At 40.2% G+C, this 21709-nt stretch overlaps 1 protein-coding gene across 4 annotated transcripts in view; it reads left to right on the top strand.

Moving 5' to 3' along the window:
• unc5db (unc-5 netrin receptor Db) overlaps positions 1–21709 on the top strand; it is a 284478-nt gene that overhangs the window by 219106 nt on the left and 43663 nt on the right. For all 4 annotated transcript variants that reach the window (XR_014877264.1, XM_085180735.1, XM_085180733.1 and 1 more), the window contains one exon: positions 15578–15749. Coding sequence is in view for 3 of the 4 variants with exons in the window: in XM_085180735.1 (XP_085036861.1) it covers positions 15578–15749 (172 nt within the window). In the remaining variant the exon portion in view is untranslated. The remainder of the gene's footprint in view (positions 1–15577; positions 15750–21709) is intronic.

Here is a 21709-nt window from a genome sequence, read left to right on the forward strand (position 1 = left end):
TGAGGCCACAGTTTACCTAAATATCATTTGAAGCATCTATCTGCCTGTCACTCTCTCTCTATCTTATCATCCATCTGCCCTGACTCTCCATCACCTGTCCTCGCTGTCCTGCTTTGCTCTAATTATTTACAATCTTCTGTTACTTTGTTTGCAGCTGCAGTATCAGCGCTCTGTCATTGTGGGATGAAGGAATTCGATTTAGGCTTTCTGACTCAGAGAAATATGTTTTCTTACTGTCTGTTGTCTGTGTTGAGTTTAGCTTCTAGTCTTCCAAGCATGAAATTTCAACCAATACAAAAAAATTATTAATTAAAAAAAAATCAAGCTTTTTAACGATCAGTTGGAGGATTTCATGTCACTGTCTCTAAACATTGTAAATGGTAAATGGCCTGTATTTGTATAGCTCTTTACTAGTCCCTAAGGACCCCAAAGCGCTTTACACATCCAGTCATCCACCCATTCACACACACATTCACACACTGGTGATGGCAAGCTACATTGTAAGAGGATAGCAAGACAGTCTGAGTGTAACACACATATGCTTGTGCTGTCTTTCATACTATTCACACAGCCTTTTAGAGCCAAAATGAGAAGTTGTTTATGATGTGTCTGAGGCGGTTGGCTGACAAATCTTGTATCAAACAAAGACTACAGATACTCTTCTTAGGCTAAAAAAATTGATTGATAATGAAAGGAGCCTTCACAAGATATTACACATCAGACTCCTTTTTTCCATCATGGTTTATAGTAGTCAGGATATAAAACTGTTCTGGAGGAACTTTGTTTTATTACTGATTAATAATGGATGATTGAGCTGCTGAACCATTAATGCTTGACCCTGTACTATCTCCTGTAAATTACATATGGAAAGCAAGATGCAAAAAAAAAAAAAGTTTCCTGAAAAACCATTCATCAGGAAAGCTGTAATTATTTTTTACCGGTAATGCAATCAAAAGCTTTTGATTTGCAGGTTTTGATTCTGAACTGCAGAATGCAAAAACAAACGCCTGCACTGATGGAAAAGAAGGTAGGAGAACATCTAAAAAAAAAAATGGAGGCACTAATCAAAAGGAGAGTTTACTTTTGTTGAAATTAGTGATTTACCTCTGTCTTTGAAAATTGTCTTTGATGAATGGTTTGCTCTCAAGTACAAGTGAATATATGTGACTAAATCCAAAATAAATTAAATGTCAGACAAAATAAGAAATGCCAGTTACATTCATTGGCTAAACACATTAGCTAACTATCATTTTAATGTTAGCTAATGTACCTTAGCTATAGGCCTCTAAGCTTATCAATTGCTGTTAATCATTTTTTATGTTAGGAGCTTGAAAAACTATAAAGAAGTCATGTCAAGAAGAAGTCAAGAAAGGTAATAAAGAATCAATAGATGGAAAAGCAACCTGTCTCAAACCAGTTGTAGCCCCGCACTGACTGACTGCAGCTTGGCGTCAGTCTCAGACAGATTGGCCAAGGATTGTAAATAATTGTCTAATTTGTAAATGCAGACAGATGGCAATACATTGCAGTCAATCTATGTCAATCAACAGAGGATTTGACTCAACTGGTTGCCAGCTGGTTGCATTCTGGTGTGTCATTTTCCCATCCTGCAGTAACTATGTAACTGTTTTTGGAGGAATTTCTTGAATTCTGTTTCAGATCCATGAGTTTCTGGCTGGACTCTGCATGGAAGCTGTTACAGTAAATTTCTGGATCTATAGATGAAGAAAAATTTGGAATCTTTGCTAATTTATCACAGTCAATCACGTTATTATCATAGATGTAACTGTAACTGCCAACTTAACCCCATTCAATCGCAAACAGACAGACTCCACCTTATTACCAACTGATGGCGGCTGGTGGCAGACCTGGTTCCTCTCCAAACGCTATTTATATGCTATAGTCACTTCGCTTGAGTGACTATAGCATTAATGTCAGTAGCATATTATTGGTACGATATGTATCAAGAAACTTTTGCTTAATTATGGCTTGTTTTTTGCTGTGGCACTCTGATCATTAACAAACCGACCATTTGACCTTGCTACAATCACTGCCGCTCAGTAGTTCAGCACATTTTTTCATTTCCAAAAGCAGCTGCTTAGTATAGTTTTTGACCAGCAGGAAATAATGCATTTGTTTCCTCTAGATAGTATTTCAGGCTCCAGAAAAGCTACAGCTACTGTATAAGGGATGCTTTCCTCCTCTTTTTGGACAATTCTGAGGCATTAACATTTGGGCAGCTAGCTGTAGCTGATCCATTTCACCTCTGCTAATTTAAGTTGCTAAACTTGGCTGTGTTAGTGGTGTTGGTGGCCTTATGGAGAATCTTTATTGGAACTATCTGATAACGCAATTTGTGCCTCAGTTTTGGTGAGTAATAACTCACCAGTTAATTAATCAGCTGCTTAGTACTAATTAGTAAGGATGCAACTTGGTAATCAGGCTTGCTAGTGTTAGTAGTTGTAGCAATGATAGTGATCATAAAGGCGTGTTACAAAGCCATCAAAAATGAACAAATGAATATATTGGCAACCACTTGTAAAGCTTGTACAGAAGGTAATGTGTGTGACCCTCCCCAAAGCCATCTCTGCGTCCATGTGTGTTTACCCTCAGGCTATGTGACAGATGGGCCTATCTCCCTCTCTCTTTAGGAGCCCTCTTGGTCTCTCGATATGGGTGTTCATTTCCAGAAGCCCCTCACAGGTGGTAGTGTGGGCTTTGATGTCCTAGCAGCTGTGGAGAAACTCAAGTTTACACCACACGACCCAGGGGGGACTTCGCAATGGAGTCCTCTATTTAGATAACTGACTGATAAGAAGCAAAGTCAAATGTCCAATCCTCCAATGCCTTTCCCGTCCTCGTCACTCTGAGAGTCAATATGTAGTTATGTACTCCACTCGGTGTCAACAATGTGGCGCTCTGGGAGAGAGTCACGACCCGGGAAGCTTGTTTAAACGATGATGAATGCAGTGATGAACGGAGCTTGGTTGCGCTGATGGACAAGCACGACAGAATAGAAGGCACATATTTCTCTCGGGGCCTTTCATCTTGGCAGCACGTACATTATGCATTCTGATCACGGCTAGGTAATGACCCTCAGATGGACTGAGCTGTCTCCAGGGCGGAAGTTTGCACGGTCTTCCCTGTGGAGATTCACAAGGGTTTCTAGTTTCCTCTGAAGTGTCACTGTTTATTCACATGGCTCCACTTGAACAAAGTAGCATAGTAGAATAGAACCTACAAAATCACAGGGATGTAGCTCGCCTTGATGGGAGCCACTGACATAATAAGTGGGTGGAAAGAGTGAGTTATGCCTGTCACGATGCAGATTTTCTGTATTTGAGGTTGATTTTCAAAGCAGTCACTCAATTTTCCATTACATGTTTCATACTGATGTTAAAAATTCAGCACAGCTCTTCTTTGTCCTCTATAGAGTTACACAATTACACACAATACATGGAAACCTCTCAATCTCAGAGATTTTTAAGAAGTCCTGTAAACACAGAATCATGATAGAGTTTAGGAAAACTTTTTTACATCCATAGTCACCAGACAGGTAGAAACTATGTAAAATATAAATGACACATGTGCAATATAAATTGATACATAGTAAAGATAAATTATGAATCATGGTAAGTTAAAAATGATCACAGATCTGCTGTGCCAATGTCGCTATCTGGCCTTTGCTTCATAAAGTAATTTAAAGGAAGGAGAGTAAGTCCATGCAAAACCTATTTTTCAAGAGTAAAGATGACTGTTTTGTCCGGTTGCATTTAAAAATGAATATTTTGACATTCATTAAATAGATAATTGATTAAAAGTGACTCAATCATAGACCTCTATGAGAGATCTTAACTTATTAACACATGTGCATTACTCTCTTGGGCTCAGATATGTTTTTATAGAGGCAACACTTCAAAAAGTGTTGATGTAGTGTTACTTCACCAACACAATACATCTTGGTTTACTTTTATTTATGTAGCACGAAATCATAACAATAGTTGCCTCAGAGTGCTTTATATCATATACAATAATACAATTAAATGACCCGCTATGAGCACTTGATGACAGCGGGAAGGAAAAACTCCCTTTTAACAGGAAGAAACCAGGCTCGGGGAGGGGCAGGGTGAGGGGAGGGGGGCGGGATGAGCACTCCCATCAAATGACTTTATCTAGAAAAACAGTATTCTAATTTGGTGGAATGATAGTGTGTACTCGATTTAGGCAAATGTAGCCTTTATTTAGGTCAGTAATTATCCATCATTATTTTTTGCTACCTAAGGCATGACCAGGAGGAAAAGCAAATGGATAATTAGCTTTGTATGTTTGTATGTTGGTAGCACTCTTTCCTAGGTTCTGTGACAACTGTATAGCATGCTCCATGGGGTCTTTGAAAGTCCTTACAGGTGTAAATCCTTTTGGTGTAGAGCTGCCTTCATCCCCTCCTTTAGATCCCTACCTGCTAGCAGAAAGTGTTTACTTTCTCCCACCATCTTTTCTACCTTTGAAACTTTCAGCAAATATGTCAGGCTCCAACATGACAGTGTTTTGTTTCAGCCACAGCCATGCTTTTCATGTCTTTATTTTTTTCCCCTTGCTCCTCATGCACTGAAAGATATTTACTGTTGACAGACATTTTTCTTCTGGTGGTCTGTTAACTTTGTCATCTCGCCATCTGTTAATCACCGTCTGTGTCGTAGCAGGCCAGTGGACACAGAATTGTATCCTACTCTTTCCCACTACAGTATCTTGCACCCAACCCCCCTCCAACCTACTTCTCCACACACTCGCAGTCCTATTAAAGCTATTTTCTTGAAGCTTTTCAAAGGCTCATCTAAATCTTCTGAAGTCGCGGTTTTGCTTAGGTCAGACATATTCGCTTTTGCCTTCAAGGTTTTATGAGCACTTTGTATTGTAAGATAAATCCTTCAACCTACTGAGGCAGAAGCAGCTTTGTTCTCGTAGGAAAATTACTTTTTCTGATGAAATTATATTCCGCAGATGTGCTTTATGAAAGAGGCCCAGGTGAACATTCGGGGTCTGGTTTAGTATATTGTTTATAAGTTTTTAATTCATAAATCCCACGAACAGACCCAGCAGCGCTCACAGAATAAATTGCAGGATTGGTTTTATAGAGTTTGAGGGCTAAAAACTGATTATCTGTTATACATAGCTGTCAGTGCACCAGTGCATAGGTGTGACACGACTTCCTGCTTGGATGACTGGCCCTCTGGTTAAAATCTGGGCTGCTTCCACTCTGGCTGTCCAAACTGATCTGTTTATCAGGATGGAGAGCCTTTTTAGCACCTGCTTTAAGCAGGTCCAGTCGTAGTTGGGAGATCCCACTGCACAGTGTTCTGGATGAACACATTGTTCGTGGTTTCGGTTCAGGGCTCACAAATCCCACTGTCCCCACCAAGGTGACATTACACTTTAGAAAAAAAGTCTTGTCTTCCTCAGGGCAGAGATCCATCTTCATTTGAAATGTTAGGCTCAAACATAGATGAGGAAATCTGCAGTTTGATGAGGAAGATGAGATCTGTCCTGCCTGTTCTGATGCTGAACCTAATGAGCCTAATATTTAATATTATCATTCAGTACTAGAGTATATTAATAACTTAAGTCTAATGGTTTGTGCTTTGTTTCTCAATTAACCATGAGTGTTTAACAATGTATAGGAGCTCAGCATTAATCCCATTAGTAAAACAACATTGTCACATCATGCTTGCACACAGTACACTGTACTGTACTTACTTGTAGGTGTACATGTGAGTGTGAATGGTTGTTTGTCTCTCTGCGTTAGCCATTCAGCAGACTGACGAGCTATGGGAGCAGGGATAGATTACAGCCCCCATTTGAATTGGATAAGTGGAAGAACATGGATAAATAAATGTCTGTGTATGTAGATGGCAACAGCATTTTTCACAAATGATCACAACTAATCACCATATTACTATAAGCAGATTGCATTAAACTTCCAACCTAAGCCATTGCAAACTGATGTCAGACTACAGCAAACTGGCTCCATCATAATGCAATTTTATTAACACGGGTGCACATAAGTGGTCCGCAGGTGCGCATTCGCTGTCAAAATAAAAGACGCGCACCAGATAAGAAGTTGCAACACGGGTTTGCGTTCATATAAAAGGCACTGTTTCTGTCCGCTAGAGTGGGATTTTCACGGCATATTCTGCACCACATCTCTGTGCATTCACCTCCTGCAACCACTTTTCCGAGAATACGCGCTTCTTTTGCAGTTCGGACTCCTGACATTTCTTTGGAGGTGGAGAAACACCAAAGTAATTGCTTAAAGGAGCTTGCTTCTTCGACATCTTTAAGAGTTCTAAACAAATGTCTGTCCTCCTCCAGAAAATCTTATGTACGCAAAAGCGCGTTGCAACTTCTTATCTAGTGCTCATCTTTTATTTTGACAGCGAATGCGCACCTGCGGACCACTTATGTGCACCCCTGTTTATTAACATCTTGACACACCAAAGTTGTTTTGAATATGGCTACTGACTGCGAGTGGTTTCAGACTTTACCTACGTTTTTGAATAAAAACATCTTTATTACGACTGCCTTCAGTCGTAATAAATTTAGGCATCAGCAACCACTGTTTTCCCTAATGTGAAAAGGCACATGTAGCCTCAATCACGAGAACAACAAAAGCAGGAAGAAGAAAAAACGAGGGAAGTAAAACCACAGAAAGCCACATGAGGAATTAACCTTCAGAATAAAGTAGGAAGTAACTAAAGTGTAGCCCGGGGGGAACACAAAGGGCACAGAGACATTACAAACATCACAAACATTACAACAGGAATTAGAAGCAAAGATCATTTTATCTGCTGTACAAAAGCAACAGAAATAGTGCTTCAACCTTAGCAAAACATACCAATGTTTGTATGCTAGCTTCTCAAGTGTTTCAAACATTTATTTCAATAGTTACAGTAATTTGGTGTTATTTTTAGCAATCTGAGCAGTGCTCTCAGTGATAAGTGACCAAATAGCATGTTGAGTTGTTTCAAGTGATTAGCCTTTTTGCTTGCTCTCATTTTCCCAGTCAAGTGGATTGCAGTGCACCAAGGTCCTGGGACTAAAGATGAAGTGGTCTCAAAGTTAGTTGAATAGCAATTGTAATAGCGTTACAAATGGTGCTTTTTTTTTTCTTTTTCTTTTTTTTACTCTTTGCACAAATTGGTGATTCAAGTTATTGTTAATGCTCTCCAGAACATTTATGTCAATCAGCTACTGTAGCTTTCACAATGCTGTTTTCATGTTACGCTGCATTAGAGATTTTGCAGAGTTAAAAGGTTGGTTAAAGCTAAAAGTCTCCTAAAGGAGCCTGTTTGATTAATGTATCCGTACACCGCATAAGGTGCCTGCATTAACTTAAAATGGACAAAAGCACAGTGGGACAAACAGGTGGGAGACTACAAGCAAATAGAGGTGAAGCTAATGGAGTGTGCTAATGTGTGCATTTATTAAGTCTGCCGTCACCACCCCCGACCCAGTCTGCCACTTTGCGCGGCTCCTGGGGTCCCCGAGGAGTGAATCACTGCTCACTTTAAATAATGCACCTCCTCTAGGCGCTCAAGAAGCTGCCGTATAGGGCCCTTCATCGTGATGACAAGTGGAATTGAGAAAAGAGACTGCTAGCCTCAGGCCCTTCAGGCTGCTGTAGGAATCTGGGGCCTGAGCTGCAGGCTACTTAAGGAGCAGGTAATCTGCTCGTTCCCTGCACTTTGCATTAAATGTGTGATCAGGCTCAGTGCTGTTGGCTGATGGGCCAAGAGCTCTCTCAGGGCTAGTAAAGAGTCGGACTGCTGTTGACATAACTGAAAAACTGGCTGAGCTAACAGACATAGGGCAGAGGGTTGTGCAATGAGATAGCACCCGGCCTGATAAGCAGACAAAATCAGAATACCTCACCCTTCCTTACCAGGGCGGATGCTGAAGCAGTAATTGGGAAGTCTGGAGTAGATGTCAGCACCCAGAAAGAGCACTCACTGTGAAGGTGTTCCAACAGACAGAATCTGCTTTTAATTCTGATAAGCTGCTGTAATGGCAGAGGAGCTTACATAACACATCACTTATGAAAAAGTCAGAAAAGTTTCCAGCAGGTGGAGGCGGGAGAAGACATAAATAAAGTTGAAGTATCATTTTGGAGGCTGTTAAGACAATTATGGCTGTATGAACATGACATTGCAAGTAAACAGGCAGTTGTTCTGGGTAAATCACATGCCATTTAAAAGCATGCTTTCATCTAGCAGCAGCACAGCAAGTAGCATGGCTGCTCTCTGTGGGAAACACACCCCTAACTGCTATGGTGTTGGTGGCATGCTGTATCCAGCGGGCTGCTCAGCAACATGAGTCAACTTTCAGTCTTTTGAACAGAAAAGTAATGAGCAATTTCAGGCCTGCACAGAATAAAAGGAGTGAGACAGTGAGAAAGAAAAAATTGTAGATGTGGTGTGTAGATATGACTTTGACTTTTATTAGCTGGTAAGAATTTGGACGGTATTATTCATGGAATATGAAATGTCTCGTACATTTCTGCCTTATTACACCTTCAATCACATCTTTGTAATTTCAGCTTCAATTTCTACTGGTTCTAATAAGTTAACTGCTGAAATCCAGAAAAAAATAGTTTGCAAACAATATTCCAAGTTACCCAATGATGGAGCAATATTAAAAACACCAACTGCCAACTGAAGGCAGAGAAAAAGCAAAATAAGTGTTCCCTAAATCAGTATCTGACTGTGCGCCTGCTGGCCCAATAATTGCTGTTCCCTGCACGTTGCAGTTTGAAGTTTCCTGGACTTGTCTGGATGAGTAAGACTGTATTAAAATACAGATATACAACAAAATTCCAATATCTGGCACTGCAAACGACAAAGAGTGTATCTTTTGGTATCCTTAACTTGGAAATACTGACAAGTGATGTTAAATAAGAACAAATCAGAATGCAGTATACAGTAACAGTATAGTGTGTATTGTCTCCATACTAGACAGCATAAAGTTGGTAAAAACAACACCACAGTACCACAAGCTAACCTCTTTATCTCGTACAAACTATTTTCAAGCAACGTTTGAATAACTTAAGTTTGTTTTGCAGGACATTTCACAATATGAAAATGCATAATTTATCGAAACACATCATATACAGATCTTATATGTGATTAAAAATGATCACATTACATGTAACTAGGGATGCAACAATACCAATTTTTTCAAACCAATACAATACCGATACTTGGATCTGAGTACTTGCCGATACAGAGTACAAAAACCGATACTTCTACCACACACACACACACACACAAATGCAATGAATTGGAAGACAGGTTTTATTTTATTCTTTGCCGATAATAAATAATATCTTAATAAAAATGACCACAAAAAAATTACAAGTGAAAAATAAGCACTTCTGTTAAATTATTGCAGAGTCTCCACATTGTAATTTAACAGAATATCACTGAACTATTGGCACTGTCTCTAGGGGATGTCCCCCTAGTGGCCAATCTAAAAAACTACAACAAAAATGACAAGCCACCCTCTGATTTATGAAATAAGCTAGTATCGGTTCATGGTATTGGTTAACTTTTACGAGTATGAGTACACGCACATTTTACAGTATTGGCCCCGATACCCGATACCAGTATCGGTATTGGTGCATCCCTACATGTAACTGTCAAATTTGTAGTTTATCGAGCTTCACTGAGCAGTTAAATAATTCTCTTCTTCCTCTCTTGTCCTGTCTTTTTCATGGCAGCTGGACCTTTAGCTAGCTACACACTGTGCAACAAACTTCACACAGTTTGTGTTTGCTGATGTTTGTTGAGCTGATACAAATTTTGTATTTGAAATTAACTGACAGTTAAAAAAAAACATTACCTCCTTTATGCTCTCTCCTCTTCTCTAGTGCTCGCTAAATGCTAAAGTACCAAGGCTATAACTTGCAACGTTAAAGTGGGCTGGAACGAGTGCCAGTGATACTGAACATAAAGTAACAAGCCTGTATTCAAAATAAGGATAAGGAGTATAAGGAAGTACAGTACATACAGTAATGAAGTACTTAAGTAGTTACTTCTAATCTCTGGCAGTAATTCTTATTGTGAATTGTTAACTCGCCATAAAAGTGTTCAGACTCTTAAGTGTTCAACGCTGTAACTGTTTGGCCTGTGGAAGAAATCTCTACCAAGTTATTAGAGATCATCCTCAGGCGACCACACACAGTTGCATCACAAATATAAGCCGGCTTGACAAAAACTGTACATAGGGAGATGTTTTACTGCAGAAGTAAAAAAAAACAAACTGACTGAAGTTCCATCCATCTGCGTTTCAAGAGCGCAATTGGCATTTGTCTTATGATATCTGAATTAGCAGGTCCACCACTGGCACCTTGTGCTTTTCACAGATGAGAGCAGGTTCACCATGAGCACAAGTGACAGATGTGAAAGGGTCTAGAGATGCCATAGAGAATGTTATGCTGCCTTTAACATGATTCAGTGATGTAAGTGATGGCCTAGAGAGAGATATCCAAGAAGGGACACACGGACCTCTACAGGCTAGGCAACGGCACCCTGAATGCCATTAAGTTTAGGGATGAGATCCTTGGACCCACTGTCAGACCCATCACTGGTGCAGTGGGTCCTGGCTTCCTCCTGGTGCATGACTGTCCAGCCTCATGTGGTGAGAGTAAGCAAACAGTTTCTGGAGGACAAAGGAATAGATACCTTTGATTTTTGTGTGTCTTTGAAGTCAGTCCTCTGTGGGTTGATCATTTTCATTTCCATGAAGTGATGAGCCATCCTTTCATCCATAGCATATTACCCAGTATAGACAGTTACATTGTTTTTTTCCTTTGAGATCATGAGAATGTGTTTTCTAAGAGTTTCTTTAATTTTTTGACAAGTGTGTATCTATGTTATACAACTTTATACTTCGGCTCCACAATATTTTGGATGCAAATATTACACCTTTAGCTTAAAGCTATAGTCAGTTCTTCTTTTCCAGATAATAAAATCTAAATCTACAAGTGTATTGTACATTTATGCTTCCCAGTAGTAAGTAATTAAATTCAATCTTTCAATCATCTCCAGCTGCAATATTAATGAATCGATCCAACAATATAAGGTATTAATTTCTGAAACTGTACGTATGTATTACCATACCAGGACCTTTACAGTAAGTTTTTGCTGTTTGTTGCTCCTTCCCTGTGTCTACCTTCCAGTCTGTCTTCAGCTGTCAGTATCTAAAAAATTAAATATAACACAATTAAAACAGAAGCATCTGTGCCTCGCATATGTTAGATTACAGGTTTGTGAACCACTGGCTCAGATGATTATGCAAAAAGACTCATAGCTCAAAAATCATTGGCATCAATCTGCCTGTTTAAATCTTAAAATGCAAAATCTGCATTGGAAAAAAGTATCAGAATTATGCAAATGTTGTAAGACTAACAATGTTCAGTCATATTTTCAGTGGAAGTGGAATCAGAATAAATACAAATGGCTAATAAATACAAAAGTTGTTTCTGCAGGACAAAGATTTTCACTCCTGTGTGTGTACAATATATGAATGTCACATTCAAATCAGTCTTTATTAAGGTGCAAAAGTAAAAGTTTGGACTAAATCCTGTAATATAAAACTATTATATGTTATTTATCAAAAGGGAGCTTCAGGTACTGTGGTTGCTTTAAATGGGTGCACACAAGTTTTCTCCAAATATATTTGTTGAAGCTGACCTTGCCAGCTTGTTTACACACTCATCCAACCAAATCTGACAGCTCGTCATATCGGAAGTGTAGCAGTGTTTGTGTTTGATATCACTTTTATGGACAGCTAATTTCCCACAGCAATGCTTAGAAGGAAAGGACCGTGAACTTTGTGAAAGTTCTGCCGCTATTGCTTAATTCAGCAAATAATTATGTAGCACATAAACATTATTCTTGACAGGAAGTCTCAGCAGGTTGCCGGATGAATGCTAAAAGAAATATTAAATAAGATCAAACCATACAGAACACAAAGAGGAACCAGTCACTCAATGCCAGGCGCCAACTTTTAATCTCAGTGTGAACTCTGCTTTTCGGGAGCAGCACACTGAAAGGGGGTCATCAGACAAACGGGCATAAAAGCACCAAGCCTCGCTGTCAAACATGTTTATGACCCTGTGGGAAAAAAAGCAGCGGTCAAAGCAGAGCTTAACAAAATGTGGTTGCATCTTGTTCCCCCGGCACTCCACTGCAAGGCTCATATCCACAAACATTCTGAGAAAAAAAGGAGTTTCAGTGTGATTTAGGAAAAGTGTCAGAACAGCCGTGAGCACGTAGCAGACTGAAAGCTTTGTGAGGCGATGTTGAGACATTTTGCTGGGCTAATCCTTTCAATAGGTGTGATTGGCAGATTTTTTAAAAATGTAGAGCGAATGATTGATAGTGAAATATAAAGACCTAATCATAAAATTGACTGTTTAGTAATAGTGTGTATGCACATGTGTATGTTGGTTTTGCCAACATACACATGTGCATTGTGTATGTTGGCAGTGACATTGTAATAAATTTATCAAGGCTAAAGTTGAAAAAGTTGATGTTGTCTGAATCACTTAACGCATTTTAAAAAGGCATACGAATGGTTGCGTAATAATTTGATGGTCCAAAAAATCTGAATTAAGAGCTAACATTACCTGTGAATAGATTTCATCTTTAGGAATGATTTATTGATTATTATTGCTTAGTGTTTGTATGGGCTTGCTCGAGGTTATCTATCAGATCTTTTTTCCTAACTTGATATTGTAAGGTCAAGACCCTACAACACAAAAAACTGAGAAAACCCCAACAGTCTCTATAAGCAAGCGCTTTGGTGACAGTGGGAATGAAAAACTTCCTTTTAACAGGAAGAAACCTCCCGCAGAACCAGGCTCAGGGAGGGTCGGGGCCATCTGCCGAACCAGTTGGGGGGGAAAGGGGAGTTTCAGATTCATTTTTTTGTTCACTGTGTCATTTATTTTAATGCTATAAAAATAATTCTTAATATTATACAATTGTTAGAAATATTGTTAGAAATGTATAATATGTATATATTATATTATATAATGTATAATATGATCTGATAAAACAGAAACTTTAATTATTGCTCCTGACCATATGATTCCAGATAGGGCAGCATATCAGCTTCTTAGACCCTTATGTAAAATCGAGCCTTAGAAACCTCGTGTCATATTTGACAGCTCGATGTTGCTTGAGGGACATTCCAAACTGTCCAGAACTGTTTTTATCATTTAAGAAATATTTCAAAACTCAGACTAATGGTGTCAAAGCCTGAACTTGAGATGATTATTCATGCTTTTATTTCTTCATGTTTCGACTACTGCAATGGTCTTTTTACTTGTTTTAACAAATCAGCTTTAAATCGTCTTCAGACTGTGCAGAATGCTGCAGCACGACTCTTAACAGGAGAAGATCTCATATCACTCCAGTTTTGGCCTTCCTTCACTGGTTGCCTGTAAATTTTATGTTTCATTTTAAAATTTAAGTTTTAACCTTTAGGGCCCTACATGGTCAAGCTCCCCAGTACATCTCTGACCTGCTGAAATCGCATTCCTCTTCCCGAGCTCAAAGGTCATTATGTCAGAGACTGGTGGTGGCCCCACGCACTCGATTTAAAACTCGTGGTGATCGTGCCTTTCAGGCAGTGGCACCAAGGTTGTGGAATTCTCTCCCACTGGTTTTACGCTGTACAGACTCCATTTATTCTTTTAAAAAGCAGCTGAAGACATTTTTATATAGGTAAGCTTTTAATTAATTTGTTGTTTTTATGTTGTATTTTACAGTTTTACGTTGTTATTTGTTGTATTTCATTCTTTTCATTTTTCATTTTCTTTGTTGTAAAGCACTTTGTGATTTTTATCTGCGAAAAGCGCTATATAAATAAATTTTACTTACTTACTTACTTACTTACTAATATACATAGTGAGGTGCACATAAATATCCCAAATCTTAGCTTTATGTTGAGGGGTTTGCACTGGGTTTTCTGACCAGATTTTTTTCTGACTGCTGTTCAAGTCTTTGGATTTGCACACTTCTCCTGTTTGTGACACACACATTACCAGCCTGATGCCTGGCAGTTAGTAGTGCATTCTTTTTGTTGTTTTAATGTATTCATCAGGGTGCAGCACTTACGGGTGTGGCTAGTGTTAAACAGGGATAGTTCATGTCACCTTTTAAATTAAAATCTATTCTTTTGATATTGATTTTCTATTCTATTTCTGTAATAGGTGAAAGTTTTATATAAAGCTAGATAGAAAAAATCCAATCAAGTTATCTACAAAGTACCAGTACAAACAAAGGAAACCCTCTACTTTAGTACAAAAATAGATGCCAGTTGTGTAAATAAACTGTCAATTTCTTGAATCATGAACTGCTGAGTCAATCTGTTGCTGTGTTGTGGATTTCTAGCTGTAGTCGCTAGTGAATGTCTTCCTTCCTTCACTGTAATTTGTTATAGTGGAAGAAATGTCAAACTGCGATGTATTACAAGCATGATATCAGAAAATGATGGTGAAAAATACAAATCTAAGATACAAGTCGTAGTAAATTAATGGCACTAACACAACATACGGCATTCCTCTGCGCTGTAGAGGTGTCTCATACACTAAAGCTGCTGCTTTAGTGTGTGCCTCATTCAAAGGAAGAAGTCCTAACAAACCAAGCCTCTCATATATCTCTCTGACCTGATGACTGATTAAAGAGCTTTGTTGAGGTGTTCCTCTCCTGTGTCATGATCTGCCTGCCCTCTTTCTCAGAAGCTCAACCAGAGTTGCTGCTTTCGCCACCGTCCACTGGCAGGACCTGTTTGTTGTAAGCTGCTTTTAATGAGCGAACTCCAAGTCGCCGGCAAGAGTTTTTCACCTGTGCTTGAACTAATTCCAGCAGCCTGGCTGTGTGGCAATAACTTGAACTTGGGGAGCAAGGGTCCAGCATTTTCGGCCATTCAAACTTGGAAGTACCTGCCTGGAGGCATGTTTTGTTGGCAGTCCACCTCTTTTCATAAGCTCAATTTGTTGGTTCGCTTGCAGCAGCAGAAGCACAAGTGCAAAGAGAGATGTTATGCACATATGATGGCTCTACTAAATAGAATGTGTTAAATATGGACAGCCATAAAGAGCACAGCAAGGAGTCTTAACAATGCTTTCAAATATAATGGAAAGGAGTGGATAGCAGTGAAGCTGCCCCATCTTTTTTTTTATCATAAATATGGAGCTTCAAAAAATATAGGTAAAGAAGTGAATGGAGCATTTCACCTTGGTACCAGCTGTTTTTCAGTCCTGCAAAAAGGCATTTTGTTGCACAGATTGCTTCAAAGACAGCTGTGCAAGCAGCTCATAGCTGCAGTAAATGCATTTATGCCGCACAGCGAGTCCAGGCATCAAAAGGTACAATTATACGAGAGCCGAGGCATCCATTCTGCTGACGTGTCTCCACGTGTGAACACAGGCAGTGTCTGTCGTCTGCAGTACTGTAACTTATTTCCTCGTATCACCTAATAAGATTTGCATTTACGCTCTGTGTGTTTTTAGTGTCCAAACACTGGACAGCTGTGAAATCCTCCTGGGCCCAGAAGTAACATACGGACCTCCTGGCCTGGATCTCTTCTGCCCGGTGGCCATGACCATCGCCCACTGTGCAGAGGTGGACGCCGAGAACTGGAACATCCAGCTCAAGAGGAGAACCCAGGACAGCAAATGGGAGGTGAGAGCTGCAGGGAGAATGTCCTTCAAGCACAGTACAGCACATTGCAATGTCACCTGGGCCATAGGCAACATGCAGAGAGCCATTCCACTTCCTATTAATCGTACTTTGCTTAAAACAGTTGCAGTCTACAAAATGTAGCAGGCCTTCGAGAGACAATTTTCCAATTAGTAGATAATCTCCTTGTTTGTGTAGTACACTTCATTGATGACACCATTAATATTTGATAACCAGGTATTAAAAGGGTAGCTAAATCACAACAGAAACTTCCAGGAGTTTGTATAAGATGCATCTGGCTGTTGGTGGTTGAAGGTGATGCTATCAGGAGCTAGCTGAATGGGTCTTTCCAAAGAGTATTAGAGTAGTACTGTAGGGTGCCACATGTTCCTACGTGTTCAGTTTGCAACTATATTTATATTTTTCAGATCTATTCAGATCATTTCTTGAAGTATGTTTAAAAATGACAAACAAAACAGAATGAATATATAAAAAATTACAGCATTATTCCATTAAAAGTAAACAGTGTCCAGAAAGTGAGCTGCTTTGGCAGAGGTTGGCTCTGAGTGCTTTTTGTTATTTAATGTTATCAGCAATAAAAGGCAGTGCAAACCCTGCTATAGTAGAGCATGAATGATAGTGAAGCAGAGATGTGTTGATCTAGCAGATAAACCAAAGAAAACACACATTATGTAGTCTATCTACTGATGACCTCAAGCATTGGGGACTTAAATCAGAGTGCCGTAAATACCAGTGGCCCATTCTTTTGCGTGAATTAGTAGGAGAATAGGACCACTTTCCACCCACTGATCACCTTTCTCACTTCTCGTAAGCTACAGCAGTAATGGCCAAGCAGAAACTGGCACCCTCATGCTTGTCTGAGATGATCCATCTCACATGCATTTCACCACTCTGCTGTTTCCACTGAACAGGGGTAATTTTTTGCCAGAGCAGCTCATATCTATGGAGCATGAAAGACACTTGCAGATGGAAATAAATGCCTATATTTATTTTCAGCTAGATATGCTGGAAGAGATTCATGGTTCCACACACCTGTTTAACAAAGATAAAAGCATACAATAAGCAAAAACACAGTGTTCCACTTCAGACACACTGCCAATTAGAACCACACTGCAGCTGTAATCAGTATATAGGATAAAGGAATTACACAAACAGTGTGCCCACCGTACTGCTCTGTTGTTTACATGGTTAAATATAATTCGTTTATCCACGCAACTTCACTTCCAACAGATGCATGTAGACACCTGGTGAAAAAATGTCTTCAGTGCTGAGGTGACGGGAGAAAATTCCTGTTCCTTGAGTTCTGGTTCATCCCTCACAGAAGCAATCTGCTTTTTAACGAGCTAATACAACCAATGCATAAATCTCAACCGCACAACAGCCTGCGGATCCCAGAATGAAGCAAATGCAGAAATAACAAAAAATGCAGGCCACTTGAGGCTGTGAGCGAGTCATTACTGATATACTCCAGTGTTAAAATGCATAACTTTACAGCTGGATAAAAAAATATACAATTAATGCTTTATTTACCAAGATTCATACTTGGTAAATAGACTTATTTTGTAATTTTAGCTATAAAAGGAAAGCACTCCAGTCCTTTCAGGAAGCGTTTGATTTTCCCTCTATAGCAAAATGGGCATAACTAAGGTAAATAAAGGGTTAAGACCTAATACAAAAATGGGTTTTGGCCTCTATTGCTGCTTTAGCACTTTTAAACAGCTATTATGAGTTAATGTTTTTTAATGGCATAACCATTTAAAATGCATTGAGGGTTTGCATTATTATTGGCATATTCCTGCTCTGCCTCATGTTTTTCGAGTTGCAAAAAAACATTTCTTATCTTTCTTTGTTGTATTGCCTTTTAGGACAGAGGCAAGGTGTACCCTGGAGAGGTCGCCAGTCTGTCGCAGGGCTAACACATAGAGACAGACAACCATTCACACTCACATTCACACCTATGGGCAATTTAGAGTTTCCAATTAACCTGTCCCCACTAACTGCATGTCTTTGGAATGTGGGAGAAAGCCGGAGCACGCGGAGAGAACCCATGTAAACACGGGGAGAACATGCAAATTCCACACAGAAAGACCACGGCCTGATGGTGGAATTGAACTCAGGACCTTGTTGCTGTGAGGCAACAGTGCTAAGGGTCACCATGCTGCCCCTTTCAGGAGGATTTCAAAAACAATTAGTCTTTCTGTGTAGTTCATTGCAGTAATAACCGTCTTAGAAGAATGCACTCAAAGCATTTCTGCACTATGTTATTTGTGAATATAGAAACAGGTATCTGTTGTACTCATGTACTTTACCTGGATGTGGTCACTTGTCATGCTGAAAAAACAGTATGAGGGCAGCAGCTATCAAGAACCAGCAGGCAACATTACAGTGGCTACGTCTGTTTTTTATATAAAGTCTCAACATTCTGTAAGCCTAATTTGCTTTCAACCTTAAAGCTGAAAGAAAAAGACGGTTTTAAATTAACAGTGAATTGGTTGATACACAGGTATTGCTTGTAGTGATCAGTTTTACCAACTATGTTGTTCAAGTTATCTCTGCAGAGCTTTTCTAACAGTCTAGGTAAGCAGGTGTTTTCAGGGACAGGGTAAAAAAACGGGGAATATTCTTACCTGCTTGCTGATACAGAGCACTGTTCATCAGTTCACCAAAAATCACACCTCTCCTTCCACTACCACCATACCCAGACAATACCTGTTTTGTTGCAAGCCCCTTTTAACAACCACCTCTCCGGCAGATCGCAACTCTTTCACTTGCACTGGAACTAATTCCAGCAAGTCCGGCTGTGTAGCAGTAACTTGAACTGAAGGAGCAAGAGTCTCCCAACACCCAGCGCTCACAGGCAGTCAAACTTCATTCATCAGGTGGACAGAAACAAAACAGAGAAAATAAATAAATAAAAACACCTGCTTTCAGCTTTTCTGGTGTGTAGATTGTTCTCATTTGCCTCAACATTTGCATTCTAGCTTATAGTCTGAAGTCCTTAGAGCGGTAAAACTATAAAAATGCCAAAAGAACGGAACGCAGCATTAACTGCATTACACTATCAGCTTAAACATAGAAGTATGGTTATACGGTGTGGTTTTAGCATGCATGCAACTTCATTGGAGTATATTGAGCACTAAATTAAACTCACTGTTAACATCAGGATTGTTTGATAGTAAAATTTCCCCTTGGTTTATAATTCGGGACAATACCCGCAGTCAGTCTAATGGATGTTAAAGGATGTTAAAGTCACGTCTCGTAACATTAGATGCCAGGGTTTGTTGACTCTCGTCCTCCTTCTGACAGCTGACCTTTACATGTGTGCTTTGTGTGGCAAAAGGTAGAGTTACCGTGACATGTGACTTGTGAATAACGTGTTAGCCATAAAAGAATGTTGGGACTTTCGTGGGGAAGCCAATTGATCCGGGCTTATGCTCTCTGTGGGTCCAGAGGGTGACATAAGGCCACACTGTGGTAACACTGCCAGTACAACGGGAGGAAAATAAAGAAACAATTACAGCATGTAATGGGCTGGAAGAGGCATGGCTGCTGTCAGCTAGTGGGAAGACTTTGGGTGTGGGGGGTGTGTAGGTATCGATTAGTGGATCAGGAAAAGACATGGCACAGGGAATTCAGACGTGAGGCAATCAGGAGGAGAATCATGGAGATTATTTCTGTGCTGACCATCATTCTCCATTTACCCCCGCCAACACACCAGCCGCTCTGGGCACAACCAAGCATCTCAGCTCTTACAATGTGTTTTATGTTTCTCGCTAGCAGCTTTACTCTAATGCTTTGCAACAAGGAACCAAGTGCAGTGTTGCTTTCATCTGCATGTTAGCATCAGCAGAGGTAGATAAGAAAACGTGCATTTTTGACTAGGCCCCACTATGTATTTGTGACCTCAAGTCACAGATACAGTTTTGTTCCCCCATTTGCTCAACTTCAAATCGCACGATGATCATTTCACAAGCATTTAACCACCACTGCATGTTGACTCAGCTTCTGTCATTTGGTGGAATTGCTGTCATTGTCTTTATTGGGTGCATTTAGCTCCAGTGGCCTCATGGGAGCAGGAATTTGATGCACCAACACTGTTAATGTGCCATATCATAATGGATTGCATTTATATAGCGCTTTTCTTCAATTCCACTATTCATTCACTCTCACATTCACACACTGGTGGAGGCAAGCTACAGTTGTAGCCACAGCTGCCCTGGGGCAGACTGACAGAAGCAAGGCTGCCATATCGCCCAATTGGCCCCTCTGGCCAACACCAGTAGGTAGTAGGGTAAAGTGTCTTGCCCAAGAACACAACGACCCGGACAGAGAGAGCAGGGGGATCGAACCGCCAACCTTCCGGTTACAGATGAGCTTCCCAACCCCCTGAGCCATGGTTGCCCCATAAATTCAGTTCCAGCAGTTGTAGCACACCAGTCTGTTTCTATAACTCACTGAGCACTCAACCTCCATAGAAAAACATGCCCCCTTAACAACACTGCTGCATTGTTCCAATGAAAAGCAGAGACCAGTGGTTTATGTTAGCTGAACATTTTACATCATTCCAGTGCAGCAAGCAAAATTGCTGCTCAGTTTTTACTGCTAACTGACTGTTTTTGGAAGATCACCTACCTGCCCATGCTTTCACATGACTTATATGCTGTCTATAATACGGCAGACCTGTGCACACATACATGCTTTTCAGCATCTTTATTAACGCTTCTCACACGGCTGCTTCTAGAAACTCAACCGCTGCAGCACGACCCACTGCCACCAACAACATCACCAACAACAACACCGAAATCCAGAACCCTGCACACTTTTAACCCGGCGTGATTGCGGATGCCCTGCAGGTGTGTTCGCCTCCCCTGCAGCGGCACCACCGACCATGCCCCACCACACGGTCTTTACCTAGTAATTTTTTTAAGATCCAGCTTAACAGCACTTAGTAGTGGTAAAGGTGCATTAGGCCCCAGTCATGTAGTTAGCCAGTTACCGCTCCCCTGGAAACCTTTGATCAGTAGTGGAAAATGTGTATTTCCCAACCAGTTAGCGAGTATTTGCTAGACGTCTCTGGCTGTCACTTGGTAAAAGTGGTCTAAAAGAGGGTGCTGCAAACACACAAACCAGCAAAAACAGAGGAAAAAATAAACAATTACATTTTCATTGTATAATTTCATGGCTATGACCACCCCTAATGATCACTGTGACCTTAAGTCTAACATCAACAAGAACCCCCAGAATGACCTACAGTTCCATAATGCAGTCTTGTTACTAGCAGTGGAGTTTAAAGTCGATCCGATGAACTGTTGCAGAGACATGTGAGGAACACACACAGACACACACACACACACACATAAAAAGACTCCTTCTTTTAACATTAAACGCTTTTTCATTCCAACAGTGTCAGCGTTTTCTTTCTTTTCTCCTTCCCCTCCAGTAAAGAAGATTGTTTTCACTGGTCTGGATGACATCCCGAGAGCTTAATCTTAAACCCCATAGGAATAAAAAGCCCCAGTTGCTGTTGTCACTTTGCATTATTTGCTAGAGTTTTTGAACAGCAAGCAACAAGATGATAACAAGACATGTGGGGAAGGAAGGGTGGCATGCAGGGGGGGTGATGTAGTCAAGAGAATATTCAGTCAGGCTGTAATGTAAATGTAAAGCTGACGTAAAGCTGGTTTTTTGTGAAACCCGAGCACGGGTCAGAATAATGAAGAGCGCAGGTTTGCCCCCCGGCTGTTGTGGTGGTTGTCGGCACTTAAAAGAGCTTGTTATTTAGGCTGGATTTCTCAGCTCTCTACACTGTCTGCTTTTGTCCCGAATAATGTTTTTCTGAGCTGCTTTGAAGAATATTCAAGCACAGCAGCCTACATATGCAAACCTCAAACTTCATCTAAACAATTTCAACAATAGCTTCTTTCTGACAGTGAAGTGTGCAC

The sequence above is a fragment of the Neolamprologus multifasciatus genome, chromosome 12 (genome assembly GCF_963576455.1).
Source record: "Neolamprologus multifasciatus chromosome 12, fNeoMul1.2, whole genome shotgun sequence".
In the NCBI taxonomy this organism is placed as follows: Eukaryota; Metazoa; Chordata; class Actinopteri; order Cichliformes; family Cichlidae; genus Neolamprologus; species Neolamprologus multifasciatus.